Source organism: Camelus ferus, chromosome 10 (assembly GCF_009834535.1).
Source record: "Camelus ferus isolate YT-003-E chromosome 10, BCGSAC_Cfer_1.0, whole genome shotgun sequence".
In the NCBI taxonomy this organism is placed as follows: domain Eukaryota; kingdom Metazoa; phylum Chordata; class Mammalia; order Artiodactyla; family Camelidae; genus Camelus; species Camelus ferus.
Window position 1 is genome coordinate 31533824 of NC_045705.1, and position 25516 is coordinate 31559339.

The 25516-nt window shown below is 39.6% G+C and overlaps 2 protein-coding genes across 2 annotated transcripts; both read left to right on the plus strand.

Annotated features, from left to right (window-relative positions):
- Positions 1-10980: 10980 nt before the first annotated feature.
- On the plus strand, positions 10981-11978 carry LOC102510177 (olfactory receptor 140). Its single transcript, XM_006190272.2, has one exon. The coding sequence runs from the start codon at positions 10981-10983 to the stop codon at positions 11887-11889; it is 909 nt and encodes a 302-aa protein (XP_006190334.2). The 3' UTR covers positions 11890-11978.
- Positions 11979-19392: 7414 nt separating this feature from the next.
- LOC102515025 (olfactory receptor 4C3) lies at positions 19393-20325 on the plus strand. Its single transcript, XM_014563975.2, has one exon. The coding sequence runs from the start codon at positions 19405-19407 to the stop codon at positions 20311-20313; it is 909 nt and encodes a 302-aa protein (XP_014419461.1). The 5' UTR covers positions 19393-19404; the 3' UTR covers positions 20314-20325.
- The last annotated feature ends 5191 nt before the right edge of the window (positions 20326-25516 follow it).

Consider the following 25516-nt stretch of genomic DNA (forward strand, 5'->3'; position numbering starts at 1 on the left):
CCAAGCCCCCTTCAGGACTGGGGCCAGTCCCACTTCCAGTGGCCTTTTTGTTTGTATAGGGGGCAGGGTCCTGGTGGACTTTTCCCATGCATGGGGCATTTGTTTTTAGAGTGGCCCTCCTGGCTGTACTTAAAAGAGGTCCCTTTTTGATGTGACAGTGGCTCTGATGCAGGCATCCTGGATCCTGTCCTCGCCTTGGGTCTTGGTGGAGGGTAACTCTGAGGTGGAGCAGAGATGAAGGCTGCCGCTAAGAACTGCGCATTTTGCTGTTGTCCCTGAAGCCTTTTTACCTCTTTAGCCCTGTCTCTATTGTTCAATACTTTAAACGCCAGATCCATGAGCTGATTCATGGGGGTCTGGGGTCCCCAGCTGCCTGGAGGGTGCCTTAGGGGTAGATGATTTGGGAAGACCTCTCCAGTGGTGTCCTTCCCAACAGGAAGCAATGGAAGAATTAAAAAAATCTCCCAGTAAGATCCCCAGCCTTGGGGCTTCCAGATGCCACAAGGCCCTTCCAGTTATATGTTCATGAGAGGAGGAATAGCCTTGGGGGTCCTCACCCTACGGCTGGGTCCTACCCAGCAGCCTATGGGGTACCTCTCCAAGTGGCTAGATCCCAATGCTTGAGGCTGGCCTTCCTGCCTAAGAGTGTTGGGAGCCCTCTCCACTCTCCTGGAGGAAGCTTTTAAGCTAACTCCAGGCGCCCCCATACAAGCATACGATAACCATCAAGTTTCTGACCTTTTAAAAGGCAAGGGGCATTTCTGGCTCTCAGATGCTCGGCTTCTTAAATATCAGGCATTATTACTGGAAAACCCAGATGTCACTGTCTCTGTTTGTGGGACACTCAATCCTGCTACACTCTTACCATCACCAGACGAGTCTCTTTCTTTTCACCTATGTCATGAGACCCTATCCATTTCTCAAGGAGCTAGAACAGATCTTATCAACCAACCCCTGGAAAACCCTGATGAAATCTGATTCACCATTGGGAGCCACATATTCTTGTGAACCTCTTAGTGATCTGCAACTGCTTTTTAAGCAACACTCCAGTGAAACTTTTCCATCGTCCTATGGGCCTATGGATCCCTGTTAGATAAACCTCTTCCTTAAATGTCTCCTGGTTCAGATCTTTTCTCTTTGAGGGCCCCCACCAAGCTGTTTTAATACTAACTTAAAATGTCTCTGACATTAGGGTCCCTCTTTTTACTCCTCCTTTAGTTCACTGGGCTAACACTCCAACATCTGCTTTCTAAAACCTAAACCAACAGAAAGCACAGAAATCAATTACTTTCTAAGACCCTTGTTTGCCCCTTTCGTTCTTTGGCTCAGATTAGCTCTATATATTTGACCTCTATCTTTTCAACCTTCTTATGAAAAGTGTTTCTTCTCATCTAGAGATAAACTTCAAATGATTATATAACAAGGTAATCAACCAATCAGCCAAGACCACTTATATACAAGGCCCTTGATGAACACTGACACTTCGCTCACATCCTGCCCAAGGGCAGCCAGCTAGTCTGGGACCCCAGTGAGCTCCATCATTACTCCAGATCAGCAGGAAGTAGCTAGAGTGGTCCTTGCTCTCTACATCCCCAAGATTTGGGGTCTTATGTCATGAGGGGGGAATCTTAGGTAGCTTAGATAGAAAGGAGCATTGGGCAAAGGCAGAGGAAGGGGAAAGGAAAAATCCAGAACACAAGAAACTCGAGCTCTCAATCAACCAGAGTGCAGGAAAACAGAGTTGTCAATCACTCACTCACTCACTCAATCAATCAATCAAAAGTCCTGGGGGTGGAGGCACACCCTGTGTTATGTCTCTATGAGACTCCAGAGAGTCAGGGCAAGAACTTCGTCACTGACAGTTAAGGCATGCATTGGAAAATGTATCATATCCAATTGCGGTGGACACTCCATGCAATGCTGACTCAGCCTGCTCTGAAACTGCCTCACCTCTTGGGATGATGCCACCATTGCATCTTTCTATTAAGACTGCAGACTGGTCAGTGGGACTTGTAACATTCAGAGTCTTCTTCATCATCTTTTTCTTTTTCAATTTGTGAGTTGTAGAGAACTAGGAGTATCTTGTAGGTTGACCACCTTGCCCATTAGGTATGTCAAGTTTTATGATTCTTTGTACTTGAAATTTAATAAAATATTTTGAAATAAAAAAGAACCTTGGAATTAAATCCTATGGCATTGCCCTTGTAAACCAATCTGCCCCCGAGTCTAACATACAACCATTGAGATCTAATAATACTTGATATTACTGAGCACCTATAAAGTGCCAAGAACTGTGCTAAATACATTTACATTGTCTCAGTATGGCCATTTTTGGTGATATGTATTATTATCTCCATCTGAAATGAGTAGACTGAGTTTCTGAGGTCTGCCTGCCTGCCTGCCTGCTTGTCTTCCTTCCTTCCGTTCTCCCTCCCCGCCCCTTTCTTTCTTTTTCATTATAGCCATCCTAGTGGATGTGAAGTGGTATCTCACTAAGATTTTGATTTTGCATTTCCCTAATGACCCAGAAACTTGAACCAGGAATGAGAGCTGCTCTTCCCTTGACTGCGACAGTTCCGGTGGTGTGGGGTATGGTAAGCAGGCAACTTAAAATTCCATAACACTCTCACTGCAAAGGAGCTGCCTCATCCTTTACCAAGCCTTCCACTGACTGTTGTTAGTTTTTGACTAGAATCCCAGGTTCTGCAAAAGTGAATTTTCTCTGTGCAGGGAAAGGAGCTCTAGAGCTCTCTCCTGTGCTATCTTCAGTGATACCACTCCTCCACTGCCTCTTACAATCGTAACTCTCTAAGGTAGATGTTAATATTATCTTCGTTTTATAGATGTGTAAATAGAGAGGATAAGTTACTGGTCCAAAAACACTGAGCCACAGACAGTAGGCCCTGGATCCAGAGCATGGGATACTTACTATGCTGTTACTAGTACGTGCTTGATAAGTATTCAAAGCATAGAACAAAATTTGGAAGTTAAGCTTCCTTTTTGTGTGGTAATGATTTGGACTCTGGTTTCAATTAGAAACCATGAAGGTCTATTGTGTGTCAGAAGCTTCTAGGATAGACTAATAAGCTTTGAAGGGAAAAAGGGAGGGATAGAGGCCAGCAAATGAGGAAGTATGGTTCAAACAATGCCGTGTGTTCACCAGATCACTTCATCTTTTCCTTCTGGGCACACAAACTGCATTTCCTAGTCCCCTTATATCCATATGGGGTCTTGTCACTAATGGGTGGAAATGATGTACCCATTTGGGCTTGGTCCATAAAACGTCCCCAGTGATCCTTAATCTATCTTTGGTCATTGGCTAGCTGGGTGCAGATGACCCAGCAGATAGTCCTGAAGCCCCAGGAGACTTGAGGCATCACAGGTGGAAATGGACCCTGTGTCCAGGAATCACATCTTGGTGGTGAGCTGGCCCATGAGACCAGCCCGATTAGGTAAGTCTGCGGGGGACATAGTGTGAATGAGAAATAAGTGCTTATTAGGATTAATCACTGAGATTCTGTATTATGGCAGCATTTCTAAACCATGTCAATTAATATGTAAGGGCCTAACAGATAAGGTTACTAATGAATTTTTCCAAAAAATGAGGAGTTGAAGAGGTAGGGTTGAAGGCACTTAGGAAGGGCTGGATGAATGGATCATTCTGAGGAGCACTACTCATGGGAGCAGGAGCTAGTCCTGGGTAGAGCATTTATCATGCTGCACCTCAGTACTGCACTCAGACCACCATCTTTCCAACACCGCAGTCAACCCCCCACAATGCCCCCAGCCACCTGGAGCTCAGGGGGTGAACTCTGCACAACTACTACTGTGTTAGTGGTGGAGGAGCAGCACAACTTCACTTGGAGGCGTTTCTGAACTGAGCAAACTTGAGACCCTGAGCTGGTGAGTCATTCGTGAAGCAGCACTGCAGTTACAGAATAAATGAATGTAACATGCTGATAATCACATCTGCCCTGCCGTCTGCACAACTTCCTGATGAACAAATGTGTTAATGAATGTGAAAATCCTTTGCAACATTTAATGCACACATGAGAGAAAGCACAAGTCTTGCTATTAACAGTTCTCAACTCTAGGCTGCCTCTGGTTTACGTTGTTGCAATACAGAGAAAATTTCTCAATCCTAAATTACATCCCCCCAAATGAGTCTACTTGATTGACCATGCCATGAGGAAGAAGCCATAGTGTGTGTGTGTGTGTGTGTGTGTGTGTGTGTGTTTTTCTATCTGGCCCTCCTTAACCTGAAACCCTAATGTGCACAATGTCCAGCTCAAAGGTATCAGTTCCTCTCGGATGGAAGGATGAACAGATGGGCGAAAGGCAGAGACTTTGACAAGGCTGTAGATTTTCTGAGACGGCTCCTAGCTCTTAATTTCCACTATTTTCCCATTCTTTCATAAATTTTTTCTGAGCTGCTCTTCTATTTTCTTTAAAATGAGACGTTAGATTTATAAACTTTCAACTGCCCCTGCTAGGTTTCATACCCCAAAATTCTAAGAAAAATTTAACGGATTGCTTATAGTTTCATTTTTATGGTTCCCTTATGTATGCTCTGGGTGATAAATGCCCACTAGGAGGAGGAAACAGACAAATGCATGAAGCAGGTGATGCCATGTGATGGCATGCTAAGGTTTAGAGCCAAACCTTACAGAGCATCATTTGAGAGTGGGGATGCTGAAAAAGTCACAGAGGGAGGAGGGCCACTGGGTGATCTGGGGCCACAAGGGGAGGTGAAGGGAATATTTTACAAGATTTTTAGATTCACACTTTAAAAAAATGACACTTGAATCTTTCAATGAAATAAAGATAATGGCAGAATTCATGTTTGGGGTGAGTACTACTGCTTTTTAAGAAAAACATTTGCATTACCATTTGACCTTTATAAAGGCAAGGTCCTGAATCTCCAGAGAGGAGAAGTTGAGGCAAAGACAAACTAAGCTGCTTTGCTTAGTTTAGTAATATGTAATAAAATAATAAATAATATGTAAAAATAATAAATTTAATATGTAATAAAATAATAAAAGTATAAAATAATAAAAATAAAAAGGTGACTCTTACAGGTGAAGAAGTTTTAACGATGCTATCTGATTTTGGCTTTCTCCCAAAGGCTAGAGGTGGACATTTAGGGGTCTGGATAGGGGGAAGATCCAGCAAATGTGATGAGGCCTGAGTGGAAGCAGACCCCAAGAGACAGAGGCAAGCGGGTTTGAGACTCCCTAGCATGCGGTTTGGCTGGTGGCCACTAGGAGCATTGGGAGCACTGATGCCTGATGCTAACATTTAGGATTTCCTTTGTACTATAATGCTTGCTTTATGCTATCCCCAGGTTGTATCATTCAGCCGAGTGTCCACATGCTGAGATGAAGGAAGGTAGGCGCTGGAGCGGCACAGAAGTGGTTAGATGCACATGATTAGGGAATAGCAACCTTGATAATAATAACGATGACAGTGTTAATAGTAGTAGTAGTGATAGCAAATACTTACATAGCAATTACTATGTACCTAGCTTGTTCCAAGCATTTTATGTAAGTGTTCTAATTTTATCCTCATAATGACCTTATGAGGTAGGCATCACTTTTTCCAGCTTCACTGAGATATTACTGACATATGACATATGTAATTTTAAGGTGTACAATGTGATGATTTGCTATATGTATGTATTGTGAAGTGATAACTGCAATAAAGTTAATTACCACCTCCATCTCCTCACATAATCACCACTTCGTGTGTGTGTGTGTGTGTGTGTGGTGGTAACACTTAAAATCTACTCTCTTAACAACTTTCAAGTGTGTAATATGTGTTGTTAGTTATAGTTACCATGTTATGCTATTGATACCCAAGTAGACACTATTTTTAGCCCCATTTTACAGGTGAGGAAACTGAGGCACAGAAGGTTAAAAGTTAAATAATTTACCTAGAGGGGAAAACCTGAAGTAGAAACCTAGACTCTCCAGAGAGACTTCCTGCAGGCACCCAAGACAGCATGCACGCTGTTTTATTGGGATAGTAACATAGAGTGTGACCAGGGAAGGCTGGAAAACCTAGGGCCACAGGTTCAGCATCTGGGACAAACTTTGTCTACTTCTTTATATTTCCACACTCTGACCCTGGGCCACACTCAGTAGACTTGGTAGCCTCTGAGACTGGGTCTCACTGGACTATGATGTTTAAACTCCTGGTCCATTGCCAACTTCTTCCGACTGGCTGGGAGGAGGGAGTCTGTCCCTTTCAGGAGCTAATGCTCCAGCTCAGATACTCGGGGGAAGATGCTTTCAAATTGTTCCAGTTTTCATTGCAAGAAAGACAATGGGATTGAGCTGTTCCCAATCTGGTGGGATCATATATTTAATGATTTCATCCAGAAGCCAGACACTAGGGCTTTAGAGCTGGGGTCAGCTGGGTCATGAAGCAGCCATCTCTCCCCGTCTCTCTTCTCCCCACTCTGATTCCAGAGAACCAGCAGGACTCAGGACCAGCTTTAGGTGAGTTCAGTGCTATGGTGGTTGTCACAAGCAACATGTTGGGAAACACCTTTATATGCAGAATCTAAAATTTTAACTGGCATTCATTTCAGAAATTTTCAATCCTCAAGATTTTTTCTAGAGAAATATCCAAGCAAGAGAATAAACTCTATGCTAATCAAGCCTTTCAACTTTTGTTGTACAAGTAAGTTTTCCTTCATTGCTGATATCTTTTCTATTAAGTTCAAATTTCCTATCATTTTCCATGAAAAAGGGAATGGAATAAGTCATTTGACTCTTTGTAAGGATCCTAAGTTCATTTTTGTCTTTTATGAATTTTAATTCAAGTTTCCAAAATCCTATCTTATACCTGTTTTTAGGGTTTGAATTGAGAAAAAAGACACATAAATAATAACAATAAACAATGTACTTCCTTTTTTGAACTTTGTAGTGTCTACAATCTGTTCATTTATTTTTTCATCTGATATCCTCAGTACGCTTCAAAGGCAGGTAAAATAATTATTGGCAAACTTTACAAATGAAGAAACTGAGGCTCAAAGTGGCTGAAGGGAGGATCTGGGATCTCCATGATTTAATGGTTATTTCAGAATCTCAGGATCTAATAGTGTTAAGGACATGTCATCAGAACCAGACATGGAACACTCCAGTCCAGTTTAGTGAGTCTCCCACCCATTTGGAATTATTATAAACTTCTTTTGCATGATTTCTTTACCTGTCCTCTGTTAGCCCCCTTTATTTGATAAGGATGCAAGAAGTCAGACAATACAAAATTCTCTCGAGCTCTTTCCTAAAGAGACTCAGCTTCTTTTCAATGTAAAATATATTTTCAACAACCCTTATCTGTGAGGACTGATGGGTTTACCTGGCCGTTCTATAGCAACTTCTTCTGAGATTCTGCAGCATTCTGTAAAGGAAATTGTTTTGATTCTTTTGACTTTCTTTGTTTATGACTCTCACAATTATGGATGGAGCCTCTAAGCGTCAACAATGGTCAGTGAGTTGAAACGTATGAGACCTAATGAACAATTTGGATGTCAGGAATTGGAGCTTAGTTATAGTGAAGGGCATCGCAGAACCTGAAATTAAGGGGTCCTAGGGTGAAGCACAGGAAATTGAGGGGCTATTATCCATATCATCCAGGGAACATGAGAGTTGAGAGCTGAGCATATCTGTGCAGTGTGAACCTGACAGCGCTTGGTGCTGAGGAAGCTAAGTTTAGCATTCATGAGTAATTTAAGGTGGGTTTCCCACTCTTTATGTCCAGTTTGGGTGGGACTCATCCTCATGCTCATATAGGTCCTTGGGCAGATTTGCATCGTAGCACTGAGTACCATTCTGTCTGTGAGAAGAGGGATCAAGGTGATTTCATTTGCTGCTTCCTCAACAACTAGCCCGATACCTGCTGAATGAAGTAAGAAAATGAATAGAGGATCTAAGGCTCTTTCCCACAGCTCAATTCTACTTTAAATGGATTTGATTTATCCTAGGAAGTGTTATTTGCCGATCCACTAAGGTGTGGATCTCCATTAATATGAAAGCCAAAAAGGACCAGGGGTGCTAAGACCATTATTCACGGGTTTTAAGAATACACTAAACTGCTTCTTTACTGGTTTAACAGTCTAATATTTTCTTTCCTTTTGAAATAAAAATATTCTTTGGATCACCCATATATGTTAGGATGCCAGAGTGTTTTTTCCAGTTTTGTTTTTGTGTCTGACCCTGTGCCTCAGTCCTTTCTACAACAAAGCATAACGGGGTAACCGAAGCTCAGCACTGACACTTCTCTATCTTGATTCTTAGAAGAGGACAGGATGCTCTTTGGAACTGATTGAATTTCCCAACGTAATACATTTTTGAGTCCTGGATCCCAGCTACTAATGTTCTGATTTAATGATGTTTTGGCCCATAAATCTCCTATTTACCCAGTGAGTATCTGTTCCTTTTGGCAAAATCTGCCCAATTATTATTTCCAGCTAATTACAACTGACCATTTAATACCTCTAGATCATTTCCGTTCAAACCCCTGATGTGTATTCAAATGGCTTCAGTTAAAATCCAGACTGGGCCACTTATTCCACGGACCCAGAAATAACTTAATGAATGATGAGGTGTTTGTGGTACTACAATGACTTATTATTAGAAAAATCCACTTGACAGAATAATATGCAATCATTAAAAGTAACACTTTTAAAGAGTTTATAATGAACAGGGAAATGTTTAAATTATAATATGAATCAGGATAATATATTAAATATGTGGTATAAATGAGAAGTGAACAAAAATCTGCGTATGGAAGAAAGAGTGGAAAAAAATATAGGAGAAAACTTATAATTTTCCTTTTTGGATGGCAGTACCAAGAGTAATTGTTTTCATCTCCTTTAAATATTTTCTAAACTTTGTCTAATCATCTTTGTAATTACTTTTTTCTATCCTTTTCCTTAGAAAATCTGCTGATACCCAACCTGCTAACAACTTTGTCTTTCTTCTGTTCCTTCTGCCCTTTCCATGGGCTGAGTAATCTGGGTTCTGAGAGGACACATCATGGTGCAGGAGGGGGTATGGGTGAGGAGTCAAAAGACATGAGTGTGTATTCAATCTCCTACATCCTAGCTTCTGTAACTTGGGCTGCCTACTTAACATCTGTAGGTCAAAATGTTAGCATTTTTAAACCAAAGATGTTTGCATCAAATTGTTACAACTATCACTATTTTTAATGAGTTTTTAGCAAAGAAAGTGGGTTAAAAGAATATGATAGTTTAAAAGATCCTCGGTAGCCCATAAATGGATGAGATGCCTTATTCAGTTTTTCAACTCAGGTTGCTTAGGACTGTGGGAGATTTCCAAGTTAAGGAAGAGATTATGAAACCGTAGTTTCTCATTGCATTTTTTTCTCTCTGCAGGAACTTTATTTAATCCTGTCCAGGTATTTAACACACACACTATTCAAAGTAGGGGAAGGAAGACCAGATAATGCAGAAGGATAAACCAGTCGAACTGTTAAGGATCCTACTGGTTCTATCACTCTCCCATGTCAGAATGTAATAAAAATTCAGATAAGAGGCTATCAACTTCCTTATAGCCAGGTGTTGTAAGTTTCCTATATTTTATGGTTTTAGTTTTTCATTCATTCAACAAATACTCATTGAGCACTGCTCCAGGTCTGGCAATGAGGATACTGAGCACAAAAATTCCTGCTTTCAAGGTGCTCCAGGCATAGGTAGGAGGGTGGAAGAAGATCAATATCACACAGAATGCAAAAAGCTAGGATAAAGCTACTATAGGAATTCAGTGGAAGTCTGTATGAGCTAGCTTAGGGTGAGGGAAGAGATTATCTTCCTTGTGGAGATGACATCTGAGCCTAGTTTTGAAGGATGCATAAGAGTAGGTCAGAAGAATTGGGAACAGGTATGTAGGATGGAGTGGGTGGAGGGGTAGTGGAATTACACGTGGAAGGCAGTGAAGTATGCATGACCATGAGTTGGTCAGGCGTTTAGGGTAGTTCAATATGGCTACAGCACATAGTAGTGGACAGGGATGGGAGCTGAAGAATAACATGGATGGGTCTGCAGGGGTCAGGGACTTGTAATGAGACTGAAATGCTTGGATTTTATCTTAAAGGTAAGGAGAAGTTTTTGGAGGTTTTAAACTGGTTAAACATGATTGAATGATTGAGTTTTATACATATCACTGTGGTTGCAGTGTGGACGATTGAGCAGGTGTCTGGGTGAGATATGAAGGGACAGCAGCTATGATGTTGTTGGAGCAATCATCAGCTCATTTTGCTAATTGATCTAAATCTAGTGCCACCAACTATGGTTGGGGTATGGTAGGTACTCAAAAATGTCTTTGGAATAAACACACGAATGGATGGTTGGATGGAAGTTTAAGGTACAAGATTTGATAAGATGTTGTGACTAATTTTGGAATTATGAGATGGACTAGTAAAGGGAGCAGTCAAGGGTGACTCCCATATTTGTGGTGGAGGAAATATAGAAGGGGGAGCAAGCTGAGAATGGATGAGATAAAGAAGATGTTTTGAGGAGATGTTCAGATGCGTTGAGAAGTGCAACTGGGAGTAGGAAGTGAGGCTCTAAAAATATTTAGAGAAATTATTTCCCCATATTGTTTTTTTTTAATGAACTAAAGTTGGTACTTACATGTTATAATTTTTATTACAAAAAATTCCATGAAGATATTTGCAGTCTAAAAGATTTGTTTTTAGTGGTTAAAATGCAAGAGATGTAATGTTTTGAAGAGTTGTTTATTTTTGCCTGCTATTTAACTTTGTCAAAATTACTAATTTGACATGCATAAAATGATTTGCAGGTCCTTGTTTTGGGATTCAGGATTTGGGTTAATTGTATTCCACAAACACTAACTTCCCACATTTCTTTGAAACACCTTGTTAAGAAGTAATAACAGTTTTTTTTTTTTCCTGGTAAATCTCTTTCAACCAAGTTCTTGTTGCCGCTCAGGATTCATGGATAGTCCAAGAAACATCACGGAGTTTTTCATGCTGGGACTCTCACAAAACCCCAAGGTGCAGAGAGTTTTATTCGTGCTCTTTTTAATTGTCTACCTGATCTCTGTTGGGGGCAACCTGCTTATCGTGATCACCATTATCTGCAGCCCCACCTTGGGCTCTCCCATGTACTTTTTCCTCTCATATTTGTCCTTTATTGATACTTGCTATTCCTCATGTATGACCCCCAAACTGATTGCTGACTCCTTGTATGAGGGGAGAGCCATCTCTTATGAGGGCTGCCTGGCTCAATTCTTTGTTGCCCATTTGTTGGGAGGAACTGAGATCATTCTGCTCACAGGGATGGCCTATGACCGCTACGTGGCCATCTGCAAGCCCCTGCACTACACGACCATCATGACCAGGCATCTCTGTGCCATGCTGGTGGGGATGGCTTGGCTGGGAGGCTTCCTGCATTCATTGGTTCAGCTTCTGCTGGTCCTTCAGTTGCCCTTCTGTGGACCTAACATGATCAATCACTTTGTTTGTGACTTGTACCCCTTGCTGGAGCTTGCTTGCACCAACACATATGTCATTGGTCTGCTGGTGGTGGCCAACAGTGGTGCGATCTGCCTGTTGAACTTCCTCATGCTGGCTGCCTCCTACATCGTCATCCTTCGCTCCTTGAGGTCCCACAGTGCAGAGGGGAGGCGCAAAGCCCTCTCCACCTGCGGGGCCCACTTCACTGTCGTTGCCTTATTCTTTGTACCCTGTATATTTATTTACATGCGTCCATCATCTACTTTGCCCATAGACAAAATAGTGGCTGTGTTTTATTGTATCTTGACACCCATGTTCAACCCCCTGATTTATACACTAAGGAATGCAGAGGTGAAAAATACCATGAAAAATCTCTGGAACAAATGAGCAATTGTGGAGGGAAGATACAGGTACAGGAGGGAAATAAATAACCGGGCATTTTCAGTAGGAATCCTTATTGTCATGACAAAAGCTGAGAAACCATAAAAACATTTGGAATCAAACTGATTCGAATATTTGAAATCATGTCTAAAATATCCGTGTCCCATATTATTAACCAGGAAAGTGAGTTAATTCATTTTTTTGAGATGCTGCCTTCGTCAACTGGAATACTGAGAGTCTGTGAGGAGCAGAATCCCCCTGTTGAAACATTACCAACCTGGTCCTCCAACTCTGCACCCAGAATATTGCTCACAATAGTTACTGATGGTTCAGTTGCACTTATTTCTAACAACACTAATATCAGAAAGAATCCATAGCTTGGGACTTTGAGAATACAGGGAATACAATTAAGAATGACTGAACTCAAATCATGGAAGTGTGTAGAATAGATTCACTCTAAAACTGATGTAAGCATGATTATATACAAACTAAAATGTGGAGGGAAATTCTGTAATGAATGTCTAACTATTGTGCACATGTGACTACACACACATGCACACATATACACATAACACGGTGTATAGTTTATTGAGCAATGCTTTGGTATCTTTGGTATTAGGCATGGGGCTAACCAATTTATAAACAAGATCTCATATTGTCCTCATGAGAAGTTGGCTTGGTTTTCTTTTTAAAAATGAAGAAAACTGATTTGCAGACATTGATTTATTTAGCCAAGGTTGAGATAGAATTTAAAATCCCGATCTTTCTGCCTTCAAGTCTGTTCTTGCCGAAATGCTGAGTGCTTTACTATCTGCTGATCTTCTCTGAATGGTTTTATTTTGTTCGTGTTTCCTACTTGTGAGCTCCTGTTATTAATGCCCTTATTTTCAATCTCTGATGTGCACTTTCGCAGAGGAAGTGTGCGCTGAGTACATACAAAAAGAGCTTCAAGAGAACCTCTCTTAGTCACACAAGTAAGCCAGAGGGTAAGGGTGTGGATTTCTTCCTTTTGCTTTTTTCCTGTTCCTTCCTGTTCTGGACCTCAGTCAATCCTGTTGCAGAGTAGCAGTGACAAGGGCGACAGTGGCATCTGAAACTCTTAAGGAGGAGGATCCTTCTACTTGACCATAGCAGATGTGATCTCAAGAGCACGGGACAAGTGCTCATTGCTTTATTCTTTCTCTGTCCTGAATCTTGGCCATTGACACAGACTTAGTAGTGGGAAGTGTGCAGAATAGTGAGAAAACCAAAGTCAAGTTTTCAGAGCCAGAAAGCATCAGGGAGATCAAATAGAGGAGGGTGTTCAAGAGAGTCATCCCATTAAGTAGTGTATGAATTCCAGGGCTTGCCTCTGAGCTGCAGATACGTGGATCTGAAAGTAAACAGCGTACTGAAGTCAGAATGGTACAGAGGAGCTCACCATCCAAGTCCTAGGCTGGCCACTGCGTGGCGTACCTGTGATACAGGTGTGAACAATGCTGCAAAGGATTGTATAACTGAATTGACATTGGCAACACAGCTCACAGAATGTGGGTTGGAAATTGCAACCTGAAACTAACAAGGTTAACTGCCTGCTACAACTAAAACTTCAATATTCTCCTTGATTTAAAAATATTCAGAGTATCATAATATTCAAAATATCCAGGATACAATCTAACACTACTCATTATATAAAGAAGCAGGAAATCTCAACCTGCAAATGAAAAAAAAATCAGCAGTTGCCAATTCTGCAATGACGCAGATGTTGGAGTTTTCAGACAAAAACTTTAAAGCAACCATTATAACCATGATCTTATGAGTAAGGGCAAGCACAACTGAAACAAATGGAAAGATAGAAAGTGTCAGAAAAGGAACAGAAATTATAAAGAAGAAAAAAGTTGAAAACTGAGAACTGAAACCTACAATAACCAAAATTAAAAATTCGTTGAATGGGCTCTCAAAGGCACAGTGGAAATATAAAAGAAAGAGTCAGTGAACTTGAAGATAGGTCAACGAAAATGATCCAGTCTGAACAAGAACAGAGGAAAAAAAGATTAAAAAAATTAAAAAAAACGGAAGGACTCATGAGACAAAACCAAAATATACAACATTCATGTGATCAGAGTCTCAGAAAGAGGAGAAACAGAGGTTCAGAAAAATGTTAAAAGAACAATGGTTGAAAACTTTCAAAATTTGGTGAAATAGACAGACTTACAGGTTCAAGAAGCCCAGCAAATCTCTCAGTGGATGAACTTAAATAAATCCACCCAAGACACATCGTAATCAAACAATTAAAAACCAAGACAAAGGAAAAAATCTTTGAATTATAAAGTGGAACATCTACATAACTATAAATCAGTTCAAGAAGTGGATTTTTAGCTCGTCCAGGACCCATCATATCTCTTCCCAATTTCACTTCTTTCTCTTCCCTTAAAAGTCAACACTAACACGACTTTTATGATAAAACTTCTTTGTTTTTCTTTATACTTTCATACGCTTATCACCTAAAAACACTTCCCTAGGTTGACCTATTTTAAATTTTAAATAAATACTATCATGTAGTATGTAATCTTTTGTGTCTGAATTCTTTGGCTCAGCATTGTGTCTGTGAGATTAATTCATGTTGTTATATATATATATATCTATAATTTTCTTAGTTTCATTGTTATGTTAGACCACCGTATAAATATACCAGCATCTTCATTCATTCTATTGATGGTGGACATTTAGTTTGTTACCAGTTTTGTGCTATTACGAATAGTTCTATTAAGACTCTGAGTGATGTGTCTTCTAATGAATAGGTGCACATCTTTCTCTTAGATTTATATCTGGGAGTGGAGTTTCTGGGTCATATGTTACATGTATATTTATACATATTGAATGTATACTTGGAAAACCATTATGCATTTCCAACACTAGTATGTGAAAGATACCATTCCTCCATATTGACAACAAACACTTGGTATTAACCATCCTTTTAATTTTAGCCTTGTAGGGGGAGCAATGCCATAGTATTTTATTGTTCTAGATCATATTTCTCAGATGGTTAAAGAGGTGAGCACTCCCCCCCTTTATATGTTTACTGGTCATTAGATATCTTTTTTGCTGAAGTGCTCTTAAGATCCCATGTGGCCGTCTGTCTTTATCTTACTGATTTGTGAGATATATTCTGTATCAGTCCCCGTTTTCTGAGGAGCAGAAGTGAAAATAGAGTAGATGTGCAAATGATTTATTGGGGAAAACACTGGTGAGGGAAGGTGGGAGGAGTCCCCAAGGATGATGCTGGTCTGACTTCCAGAAATGAGACAGAGAAAGAAGAAAAGAAGACTCATAGACTGCTGTGTAGTTCTAAGAAAGTTTTTTTCAAGACTCAGGGAGTTCTTGAGTTAAAAGAATGTGGTTCAAAAAATATAAAAAAACAATGGCTCAGAACTTTCCGAGAGTAGAAGTTGCAGAAGGGAATTTTGACCAAAGTGAAGATTTTACATGGTCCTTGAAGAGAATTGGGAAAATGTGCTGATTAAAGAAATATAGTAGAATTGCTGGTTAGTGTTGATGAGCCTTTGGAAGTTGGTGGCATGAATTTATAGAGAACTAAATCTTCCCTATTTTCCAGAAGCTTTCGGGAAATAGGTTTGGAGAAAGCTCAGAATAGGATTCATTCAGCACAGGGGAATGGCTGTACACATGTGCTGAGCAGGCAAGAGTGTTGGAAATGTGAACAGTTACAAATTTTGTGGAAGGAAAATTTGCTGCATACACCAATAAGTATTAAACATGTATATCCTTGACATTATTGATTAGTATTAAAAATATAAAATGCACCCAGCAATTCCATATTTTTGATTTTATAATTATCCTGTTTGTTTTTGCCCCTGCTTTGTTTTGGAGACGACTTCTGTACCCATTAGAATATGAAGTCCTTGCTGCCAGGGAGCGTGTCTGTATTATTGACACTGATATTCTTGGCGTTTAGCAAAGTGTTTTCTTTTATTAGGCATGAAAAAGTCCTTACTGAATGACTAAAAGGGTGGAAGTGCAATTCCAATCCAGTCACTCTGACTCTAGTTTCCTTGGTCAGTTCAGCCCACCACAGAGGGGAGGTGTGGATAAAGGACAGGCAATGCTCTCCTCTCAGCTTCAGAGGAGTGAAAGGACTTGTGCCTAGAACACAGAAGATGCTCAATAAATGCTGCTAGTTGTTGCTGTTGTTCAGTCAGCAATTTCCCTAAAGGTGCTAACTCTCCAATATCTGTTCTGAAAACGTCCTAACTCCCTTTTCCTCCGGACAACTTGTGGACCTTCTCCAGATGCTAGAAGGGCACTGGGTACTTCTGGGAGGCAGAATAGAAGTCTCTTCCTTGTGAGACCAAAACTCTATTCAAAGGGACTAATTAAATGACGGCATCCCATTGCTCTAACCTGAGAATGAGGCAAAAGCTCACTGCAGAACTTTTTCAGCAAGTGATCCTGTGAGCAGAGAATTAGTCTCCCTCAGAGACATAGCACTGATAATCCCTGTGTTATCACTCCTACTTTATAAACAACCTTTTCAGCGGAAGAGAAAGACTTTCTCTGAGACTCTGTTGGTGAGTCTTCTTAGCAGAGAGCAGAGCTAACAAGCCAGCTACACTTTTTATGGGGCTTTTCTCCCTAATGTTTGCAGCAGCACTTTTTCTTTTCTTTTTTTTCTTTTTCTTTCTTTCTTTTTTTTTGGCTTGTCACAGATACAGAAAATAGATAGTGGAAGGTGGTCGTGATGTTGGAAAGGTCACAGGCTGGAGCGATGAGTACCTGGGTACCTTCTGTGCCTCTGTCATGAAGCACCAGCGCGACTTTGGACAAGCTGCATCTCACCTCCCTGAGTCTTAAATCCACCATCTTTAAAACCAAGACAGTTGGAAAAGATGATTTTAAAGGCCGTAGGGTTCTTCAGCAAATGCGAGAGAAATGGATAATGAAGCAAATTCCCAGCTGCTTGTAAATGAATGACTTCCTTTTGAGTTTTCACCTTGTAATATTCTGAGAAACTTTCAGCTCTGATGCCTTTCTGCAATCAATACACCTGCCCAGTCTGAGAGTTTGCCTAAATGAGAAAAACAATTTTAATCCCATCCAGGAGTTTAATCACGTGAAACAGTGAACTTTGGGATGATATGCTTGGAGCTGGTCTAGATGACCCTTTAAGAACTCTCTCAGGTCCACTAGTTCCACGATGTTAGGATGTAAAAAATCAAAACCAAAATCAAAACCCCTGGTGACCTGTTTGTGTCCTCAGATCCAGTCAGTGTAAGTTTTCTATAATCTATTTAAAAAATTAAATAAAAGAAAAATGCAACTCAAATAAAAACGGCATGGGATAATTTTACTAAAGTTCTGTTTCCACAAAATAATTTTGTTTCTCATGGATAACTCAAACAAGAGACTTCCTTTTTTTCTTTTTTGCTAGTTTTTAACAAATAATTTATTTTGTACTCCCACAAACTTGAATCACAGAAATGAACTAGCTTAACAGTTTTCTTTTGGGGCATACAAATTCATTATATGACTAAATTGTCTATTGTTCATATTGATTGCATTTACTCTTTGTTCCGTTTTGGGGATCAGTTTTAGGGAATTTTTCATATTTATAATAAAATTATATCCATTGCAATACCTGCATACTCTTAGGTCCTTGGCACCTTAAGCCACATGAAGAATTCATTGCTCCTGGCATTGATGATGGTGACTTCAGAGATTCTGTTTATTGAATGTTTATCACATCCGACCTCTGTGCAAATGCTTGACATGCACTGTTTTTATTTACTGAGCTTTGCAAACTCAAAGTGCAACAGTACTTATTTTCATTTTATAGCTAAGAACGTTGAGGCTTGGAGAAGTTGTCCATGATCACATGGAAAATAAACGGCAGAGGAAGTATTCAAACCCGAATGAATTTAAGGGACAGTATTGTATGGTGAAGCCCACAGACTCTCATCGCAAGGCTGCCTGGGCGCAAGCCCCAGCTCCCGTGCTTGGCTGAGTACGCTCCCGTAAGTTTCTAAACGTGCCTCACTTTCTTCCTCTGTAAAATAAGGATGAAAACAGTAATCATGGGGGGTGACATGAGGATTAAAGTGAGCTGATCTATCGAAAGCAATTAGGACAGTGCTTGGCACAGGGTAAGTGCTACGCAGCTGTTGGCTCCTATGACTGCCGTCTGTGCTCTTGGCCACAATGTTCTTCTCTGAAAAGGTCCCCATCAGCCTCGTCACTCGCAGAAGCTGCATTTGCCTTCTTGCGACAAAGCTTGGAAAGAGAAAAAGGGTGCAGTTTCCTGATCAGTACAGGAATCTTCTCTCCAGCATTTCTTATATCTGGGTATCTGTTTCTTCCTTTGCGTCCTTTGACACTCAATGATTCTCCTTTAATTCTTATATTGGGCATCAGATTTTCAGCAAGTTGGGTGATTTAGCTACTTTAAGAAGGCCTATGTTTCCAGGAAAACAATAGATGGTTGGTGTAATAATAGATGAGTGACAGTTTTTTGTTTAACCAGAACTAATATAGGCACAGGCATTTCCTTAATATAGTTAGGAGAAGAAAGGGTAAGTAGGAATGTTCTGCCAGATGAGATTCTGATTTATAGATGGCTGAGACAGGGCATCTGTTCTCCCTGCTCCTGTACCTTCCTTTGTGTCCTGAACAGGTAGATAACCATGTCATAGAGTTTTCACTGATGATCACAAAACTTAAAAAAAAATATTTTTACTTTGACTCATCCCTGTAGACTGTGGAAGGAGTGGTAGCCATTAACTAGAAGGATTTCACCAAATCCAGGGAAAGCAAAGCCCCGAAGTCTGTATGATGTGTAAAGCAAGGGGGAAGAGGAATTGAACTTCTTAGACATGATAACTGTCCACAGCACAGGCATGAAGTGGGAGTAAATGAACATGGAGAGAAATAGAGAAGTTGGGCAAGTCTCCAGCTGCAACCACATCAGTTTCTCCCAGTCTTACTTCAGTTTGCTTTGCACCCACCTGTGTTACTCATTGGAAACACAGCAGAAAGTGTAGCGAACCTCATTGCAAAGCCCAGGAAGAAAGATTTAACTCAAAAGGTAAGGACTATACGTGTAGAGGTTTCAGGAGATCCTAAATATTCATGGAGGCCTCAAGTGCCACTGCATATATGTGGAGCCCTGCTGAAAATTGTCAGATATGCACTCCAGCTGACAGAAAATCAGTGTCTGCCAAAAGCTCAATTTCAGTAGAAACAAAATAAGTTAAAGTTTAGATAATTAAATAATTATTTCCACATAATGAGTTAGATATCTAGTGCCCAGCGATATTAAAGTGAACAGACATGCTCACATTTTCTGGTTACCAGGATGGATTGGTACAAGAATTTTGGAACAGAAAGGGTTAAGAGGGAAAAGGGAAGTCAGTGTGGCTAAAGGAAATCTTGTAATACTTTCTCCCTATGATGAGTTCTGCTACAATTATGTTTCTCCCTTGACTTTATAGGCAATACTGTACTGCATCCTCAGTGTCCTTGGACTTTATGGAAATACTACATAATATCACAGAATTTTTCATGCTGGGACTCTCACAGAACCCGGAAGTACAGAGAGTTCTCTTTGTGATCTTTTTGATCATCTATGTGGTCACAGTTTGTGGCAACATTCTCATTGTGGTCACCATCACCGCCAGTCCTACCCTGGCTTCCCCCATGTATTTTTTCCTGGCCAATCTGTCCTTTATTGACACCTGTTATTCTTCCTCTATGGCCCCTAGACTCATTGCTGACTCCTTGTATGAGGGGAGAGCCATCTCTTATGAGGGCTGCATGGCTCAGCTCTTTGGAGCCCATTTTTTTGGAGGTGTTGGGATCATCCTGCTCACAGGGATGGCCTATGACCGCTACGTGGCCATCTGCAAGCCCCTGCGCTACATGACCATCATGACCAGGAGTCTCTGTGCCATGCTGGTGGGGATGGCTTGGCTTGGGGGCTTCCTGCATTCATTGGTTCAGCTCTTGCTAGTCCTTCAGTTGCCCTTTTGTGGCCCTAATGTGATCAATCACTTTGTCTGTGATTTGTACCCCTTGCTGGAGCTTGCCTGCACCAACACATACGGCATTGGTCTGCTGGTGGTGGCCAACAGTGGTGCGATCTGCTTGTTGAACTTCCTCATACTGGCTGCCTCCTACATCATCATCCTTCGCTCCTTGAGGTCTCACAGTGCGGACGGGAGGCGCAAAGCCCTCTCCACCTGCGGGGCCCACTTCACTGTTGTTGCCTTGTTCTTTGTGCCCTGTGTGTTTACGTACGTGCGTCCATCATCTACTTTATCTATAGACAAAAACATGGCAGTATTTTATGGTATCCTAACACCCATGTTGAATCCACTCATTTACACCCTGAGAAATGAAGAGGTAAAAAATGCCATGAGAAGGTTCTTCACACAGTAAGAAATTGCAGGTGGATAAGGAGCAGTAAAGCAGGAAATAAAAATGACTATTTCTGAAAGAGGAACAAACTAAAGCTTGTTTTTTATTACCATATGCCATCCTAATCCATCATATCCATTTATTCGTCTTCATAAACTTTTATAGCATTCTTAGTCTTTCACTTGAACTGCATGATTTGATTATAAAACATCTGTGTGAAATGTACATGGCACGAATGATTATTATCCCTGTTTCAGAAATAAGGAAACAGTGTCTCCTGATGTAGTTAATTGATTAATTAAGGTTATCTAGCTTTGAAATGCCTAAACCGAAACTTAAAGTCAGTTATTTTTGATCCATCATCCTGATATTTAAATAGAAATCTATGTTAACATTATTTGAGTCCGTGTGATAGTTGACTGAACTGTAGAAATGGGAGACAAAACACAACTTAAGGCAAACAACTTCACATTTAGCCACATATAGCAGTCTGTGTGCACAGAGGCTTGGCTCTTATTCCTTCTCATCACCTTTATGACATCAGCAGTACAGGAGTACACTACAGCACACGGCGAGATCTTGGTTCTGGAGACAGATCAACCTGCGTTTGAGTCTTATATCCCATGCTTCCTCATGGCATGCCCTTGGCTAAGTGACCAAACTTCTACAAGCCTCAATGCTCGTCTTTAAAATAAAGGTAATGATAATACATGTCTAAAGTATATTTTATCCTGAGAATTAAATTAGATAACCCATGTAAAGTTCTTCTTCTTCTTTTTTTTTTTAATGTAAATTAATTTATTTACTTTTCTTAACATTATGCTTTTTGGGTTTTGTTTAAGAAATCCTCTCCTATCCCAGAATTAGGGAGATACTGACCTATTATTTCTTACAAAAGAATTAAAGTTCTTCTTTTAGTATTTGAATTCGTAATTCATTTGGAGTTGATTTTTCTGTATGGTATGAAGTAGAAATTCATTTCATGTAAAGTTCTTAATCCAATTTATGGCATATATTAACCATTCCCCCCAAATTTTATCTGATGTAATTATTCTACTTCAGTCCTTTTGTAACCTTTTCTAAAGACACTGCTTTCTTTTGTTTTCTATCTCTACTATGTTTGAAATATATGCTTCACTTAGAACAGAATGGCTTATATTTTAGCCAGTGACGCAAAATGGCATTTCCTTTCATTTCTCCTAACTCACTCTGTTTCAAACTCTAAGTGATTCTAGTGTTCTGGAATCTGAGACATACAACCATGTTCATTCCATTACTTTCCTGACTTTACACACTGTGACCACATCCCATCCCAGGCTTCACCCTTTAACAGCGCAGGCTCCCATAATGTATAATAAACTTATTCTTTGTTTGACAAATAATCTGTAATTCACCATGTTGCAAATATCTACTTTTTGCACTAAGAAAAAACAAACTAGAAATTGATATGAAGAGCAATTTTTCTACTCTAAGCATTCAAAATTAGCCTCCAACAACTGATAAGTTCAGATCATCAGGAAATACTGTTTTAGCCCCAAACTTCTATGCCTAACAAAAAGACGACTAGCTGGTTCTTTGCAGAACTCATGCAGAGTTATTAGGCAAAATAAATATTGTCTTCTTTCACTTTGTCACATTTTGACAGTTTATTTTATAATAGCTTTGTATAACAGATCTAAAATTCTGTATCTATTCATTTCTGATGTTAGATAATAAAAATATAATTGAACCAATTTTTCAATCAGCTAAGAAATATGAAATCATGGCGAGGCTTACTATAAATAGCCTATTTTGCCAGCTTGCCACAATTTTATCTCAAGAGGCTTTCTAGAAAAGCATACTTACTTTAGTTAAAAATTTGAAAGGGGGGAGGGTATAGCTCAGTGGTAAAGTGCATGCTTAGCATGTATGAGGTCCTGGGTTCAATCCCCAGTACCTCCATTTAAAAAAGAATAAATAAATCTAATTACCTACCACCCCCCCCACCAATTTGAACACACTTTTATTTTTAGTACAGTTAAAATATCAAACAGCATAAAGGTTGGATCCAAGTGCACTCTTGTGTTTTGCTGTCCAAATCATGATTAACAATGGCCCAACAACTTATGAATGCTGCTTGTTTTTGAAAAACTGCAACCTGCTAGAATAAATACATGAGTAAATATCACCAGAAGTTTTCTAGATGATTTAAAAATTATTACTAATCTTGTTTACAAAGGAAGTGGTGTCTCTATTTTGGAGCCTCTGTAAGACATCTTTCCTCCCAAACACATATCTATTTTAAAATTTAGAAAATAAGAAATAAAGATTGGCAACACACACATGCATGTGTATAAATCCTCTTATAAGCCCATTACCTAGAGATAATCACCATCAACAGTTTGGTAGACACCCTTCTAGTCATCATCCTCTTTTTCTCCTCCTTCACTTCCTCCTTCAAACTCTTCCGTAAACTTGGTTAAGCCTCTACCATCCTAAAAATTACTCTCTGGAGCTAAATTATTTCTTTGTTCAACTTACAAGTTATCTTAGGCAAACAAACCTTTCTGATCCTCAGTTCGCTTGTCCAAAAATGGGCAATTTAATCCTCATGCCTTATGAAAGGAGAACGTGTGGGAAGAGCCTCATGTCTGACTGGTGATAGGAGCCTGATGAATGTTAGTGTCTCTTCCTTCTAGTGGGAAACAGAAATATAAAGACTAGAGATAATGTAAGCCTCTGAATGTTAAGTACTGTTGAAAATACACTTGTGGAATAAAGAAAGAAGACCTGTATTTGGAATTTTTATTCCATAGCTTCTTGTTACCTGGTTACTAGAGAGAGCTTCTTAAAAAATAATTTTCTATCTTGCTTACACATTCCCCTCCCTCAAGTTTTTTCTTCTTTTTTCTTTTTTAGGACAAAGGCAGGATAAACATATATTCATATCAAATATATTTGCTAATTAAAAAATTTATCAGAGGAAGTACTACTATAAAAGCCATAGGATATTCCTTTATATATGAACTAGTGCAGATAAAGAAGAAAATAACTTTGAGGGAATTTCCTGTTACATGGGAATCAAAACATTCACGGAGCTATAAATTATGGACTAGCTGGTTCTTTGCAGACTCGTGTACTTCAGGGCTATCGATGAGGGAAATCCACCTTCAAATTGGCTTAAACAATTAAGGCCAAAGGGTTTCAAGAAGAAAATTGTAAGAAGTTCAGTTTGTCATCTGTTTAAGGGAAGGCAAAATGAGTTTAGTGAAGCACACAGGCTTTGGGTCAGATGGAGTTTGATTTGAATTCTGATTCAGCCGAATTTTAGCTAATTGATCTTGAACAATATAACTAACCTCTCTGGCCCTTTGTTTCCTAATTTATGAAGTGGGAGAATCAATATTACTGCACTTACTGGGCTGTAGTGAGGACTGAGTAACAAAATGGATTATCAGGCACTTCGCACATAGTAAACGCACAAATAAGAGATGTCGTGATTATCTGCACTAGCGTTGTTTTACTGACGTTTACACCGTCCTAAAGATAGGTTCACCATTATGCTCAAATAAGGAGATATTTTAGGCAGAAGTAAGTTCCACAGTTTGAGGTTTAAAACAGATTAAAATAAGACATAAACTAACGTCAGAAATTTGCTGCTTCCGAAACATACAAAATGAGTGCTTAGGTCAAGATTTTATGCACAGAAAGTGCTCAGTAAACGTTAGCTATCATCACCACCATTTTTATTTTTACATTATCTTTCATTCCATCTTTCTTGGGAACTACAAATAGATGTTTAAAATATAAGTTTGATTTTTTAAACATACTTTTGCTTTTTCAAACAACCCAATGGAAAAATGCATGGAAGCTCTAAATAGACATTTTTCCAAGGAAGACATTCATATGGCCAGCAGGCATATGAAAAAGTGATCAGCATCGCTAATCATCAGAGAAATGCAAGTTAAAACCACAACAAGGTATTACCTCACACCAATCAGAATGGCCATCATCAAAAAGTCTACAAATAATAAATGCTAGAGAAGATGTGGAGAAAAGAGAACCCTCCTACACTGTTGGTAGGAATGTAGATTGGTTCAGCCACTATGGAGGACAGTATGGAGATTTCTTAAAAACTGAAAACAGAACTACTATGTGATCCAGCACCTCCACTCCTGGGCATATATCTGTAAAAAAAATGAAAACTCTAATTCAAAAAGACACATGCATCCCAATGTTCATAGCAGCACTATTTACAATTGCCAAGATATGGAAACAGACCAAGTGTCCATCAACAGATGACTGGCTTAAAAAGATATGGTATACATATACAATGGAGTATTACTCAGCCACAAAAAAGAATGAAATAATGCCATTTGCAGCAACATGGGTGGACCTAGAGAATATTATACTAAGTGAGTTAAGTCAGACAGAGAAAGACAAGTATCATAGGGTATCACTTACATGTGGAATCTAAAAATTAATACAAATGAATCTATATACAAAACAGAAACAAACTCACAGGCATAGAAGACAAACTTATGGTTACCAGGGAGGTGAAGGAGTCAGGGAGGAATGAATTAGAGTTACAGGATTCACAGATAAAAGCTACTATACATTAAATACAGAAGCAACAAGGCTTTACTGTATAGCACAGGGAATTATATTCAATATCTTATAATAACCTATAATGGAATACAACCAGAAAAAAGAACTGAATCACTATGCTGTACACCTGAAACTAATACAATATTATCAATCAACTGTCCATCAATAAAAAGAGGAAAAAACATATTGTTGCTTGTATATGTTTACAAAATGGTTACTCACAAGAAATTATGGCAAAACATCTATTTTTCAAAGTTATTTATGTGTACAGTAATATCTAGCCTGATATAAAGTCCTGAGAACATGAGAAATGACAGCGTCACATGATACTCAAGTCCTTGGTTGAGAAATCTCCTGAACACAAGTTCTGAGCTCTTCCCCCCAAATCGCAAGCTCTGTACAGAGATTGTCCTTTTGGTCTCTGGCCCAGAGACCTATTTCTCTATTTCTCCTATTTATTCTGGAGGACCAGAATGGGACAGGAGCCATCATTAGAGCTTTTGTTAGAAGTTCTGCTCTAGTGTCTCACAGTTGATCCAACCAGCTCTCCCATTAGTAACTGCAGAGATATTTAATGGCATTTTTATTCCAGAAGAGGGAGTTGGTGTTGGGCTAGCTCTTAGTATCCAGAGACCTG

Bases quoted from the DNA above. Each gene is read 5' to 3' on its own strand.
- LOC102515025 (XM_014563975.2), top strand. From the start codon at position 19,405: ATGGAAATACTACATAATATCACAGAATTTTTCATGCTGGGACTCTCA.
- LOC102510177 (XM_006190272.2), top strand. From the start codon at position 10,981: ATGGATAGTCCAAGAAACATCACGGAGTTTTTCATGCTGGGACTCTCA.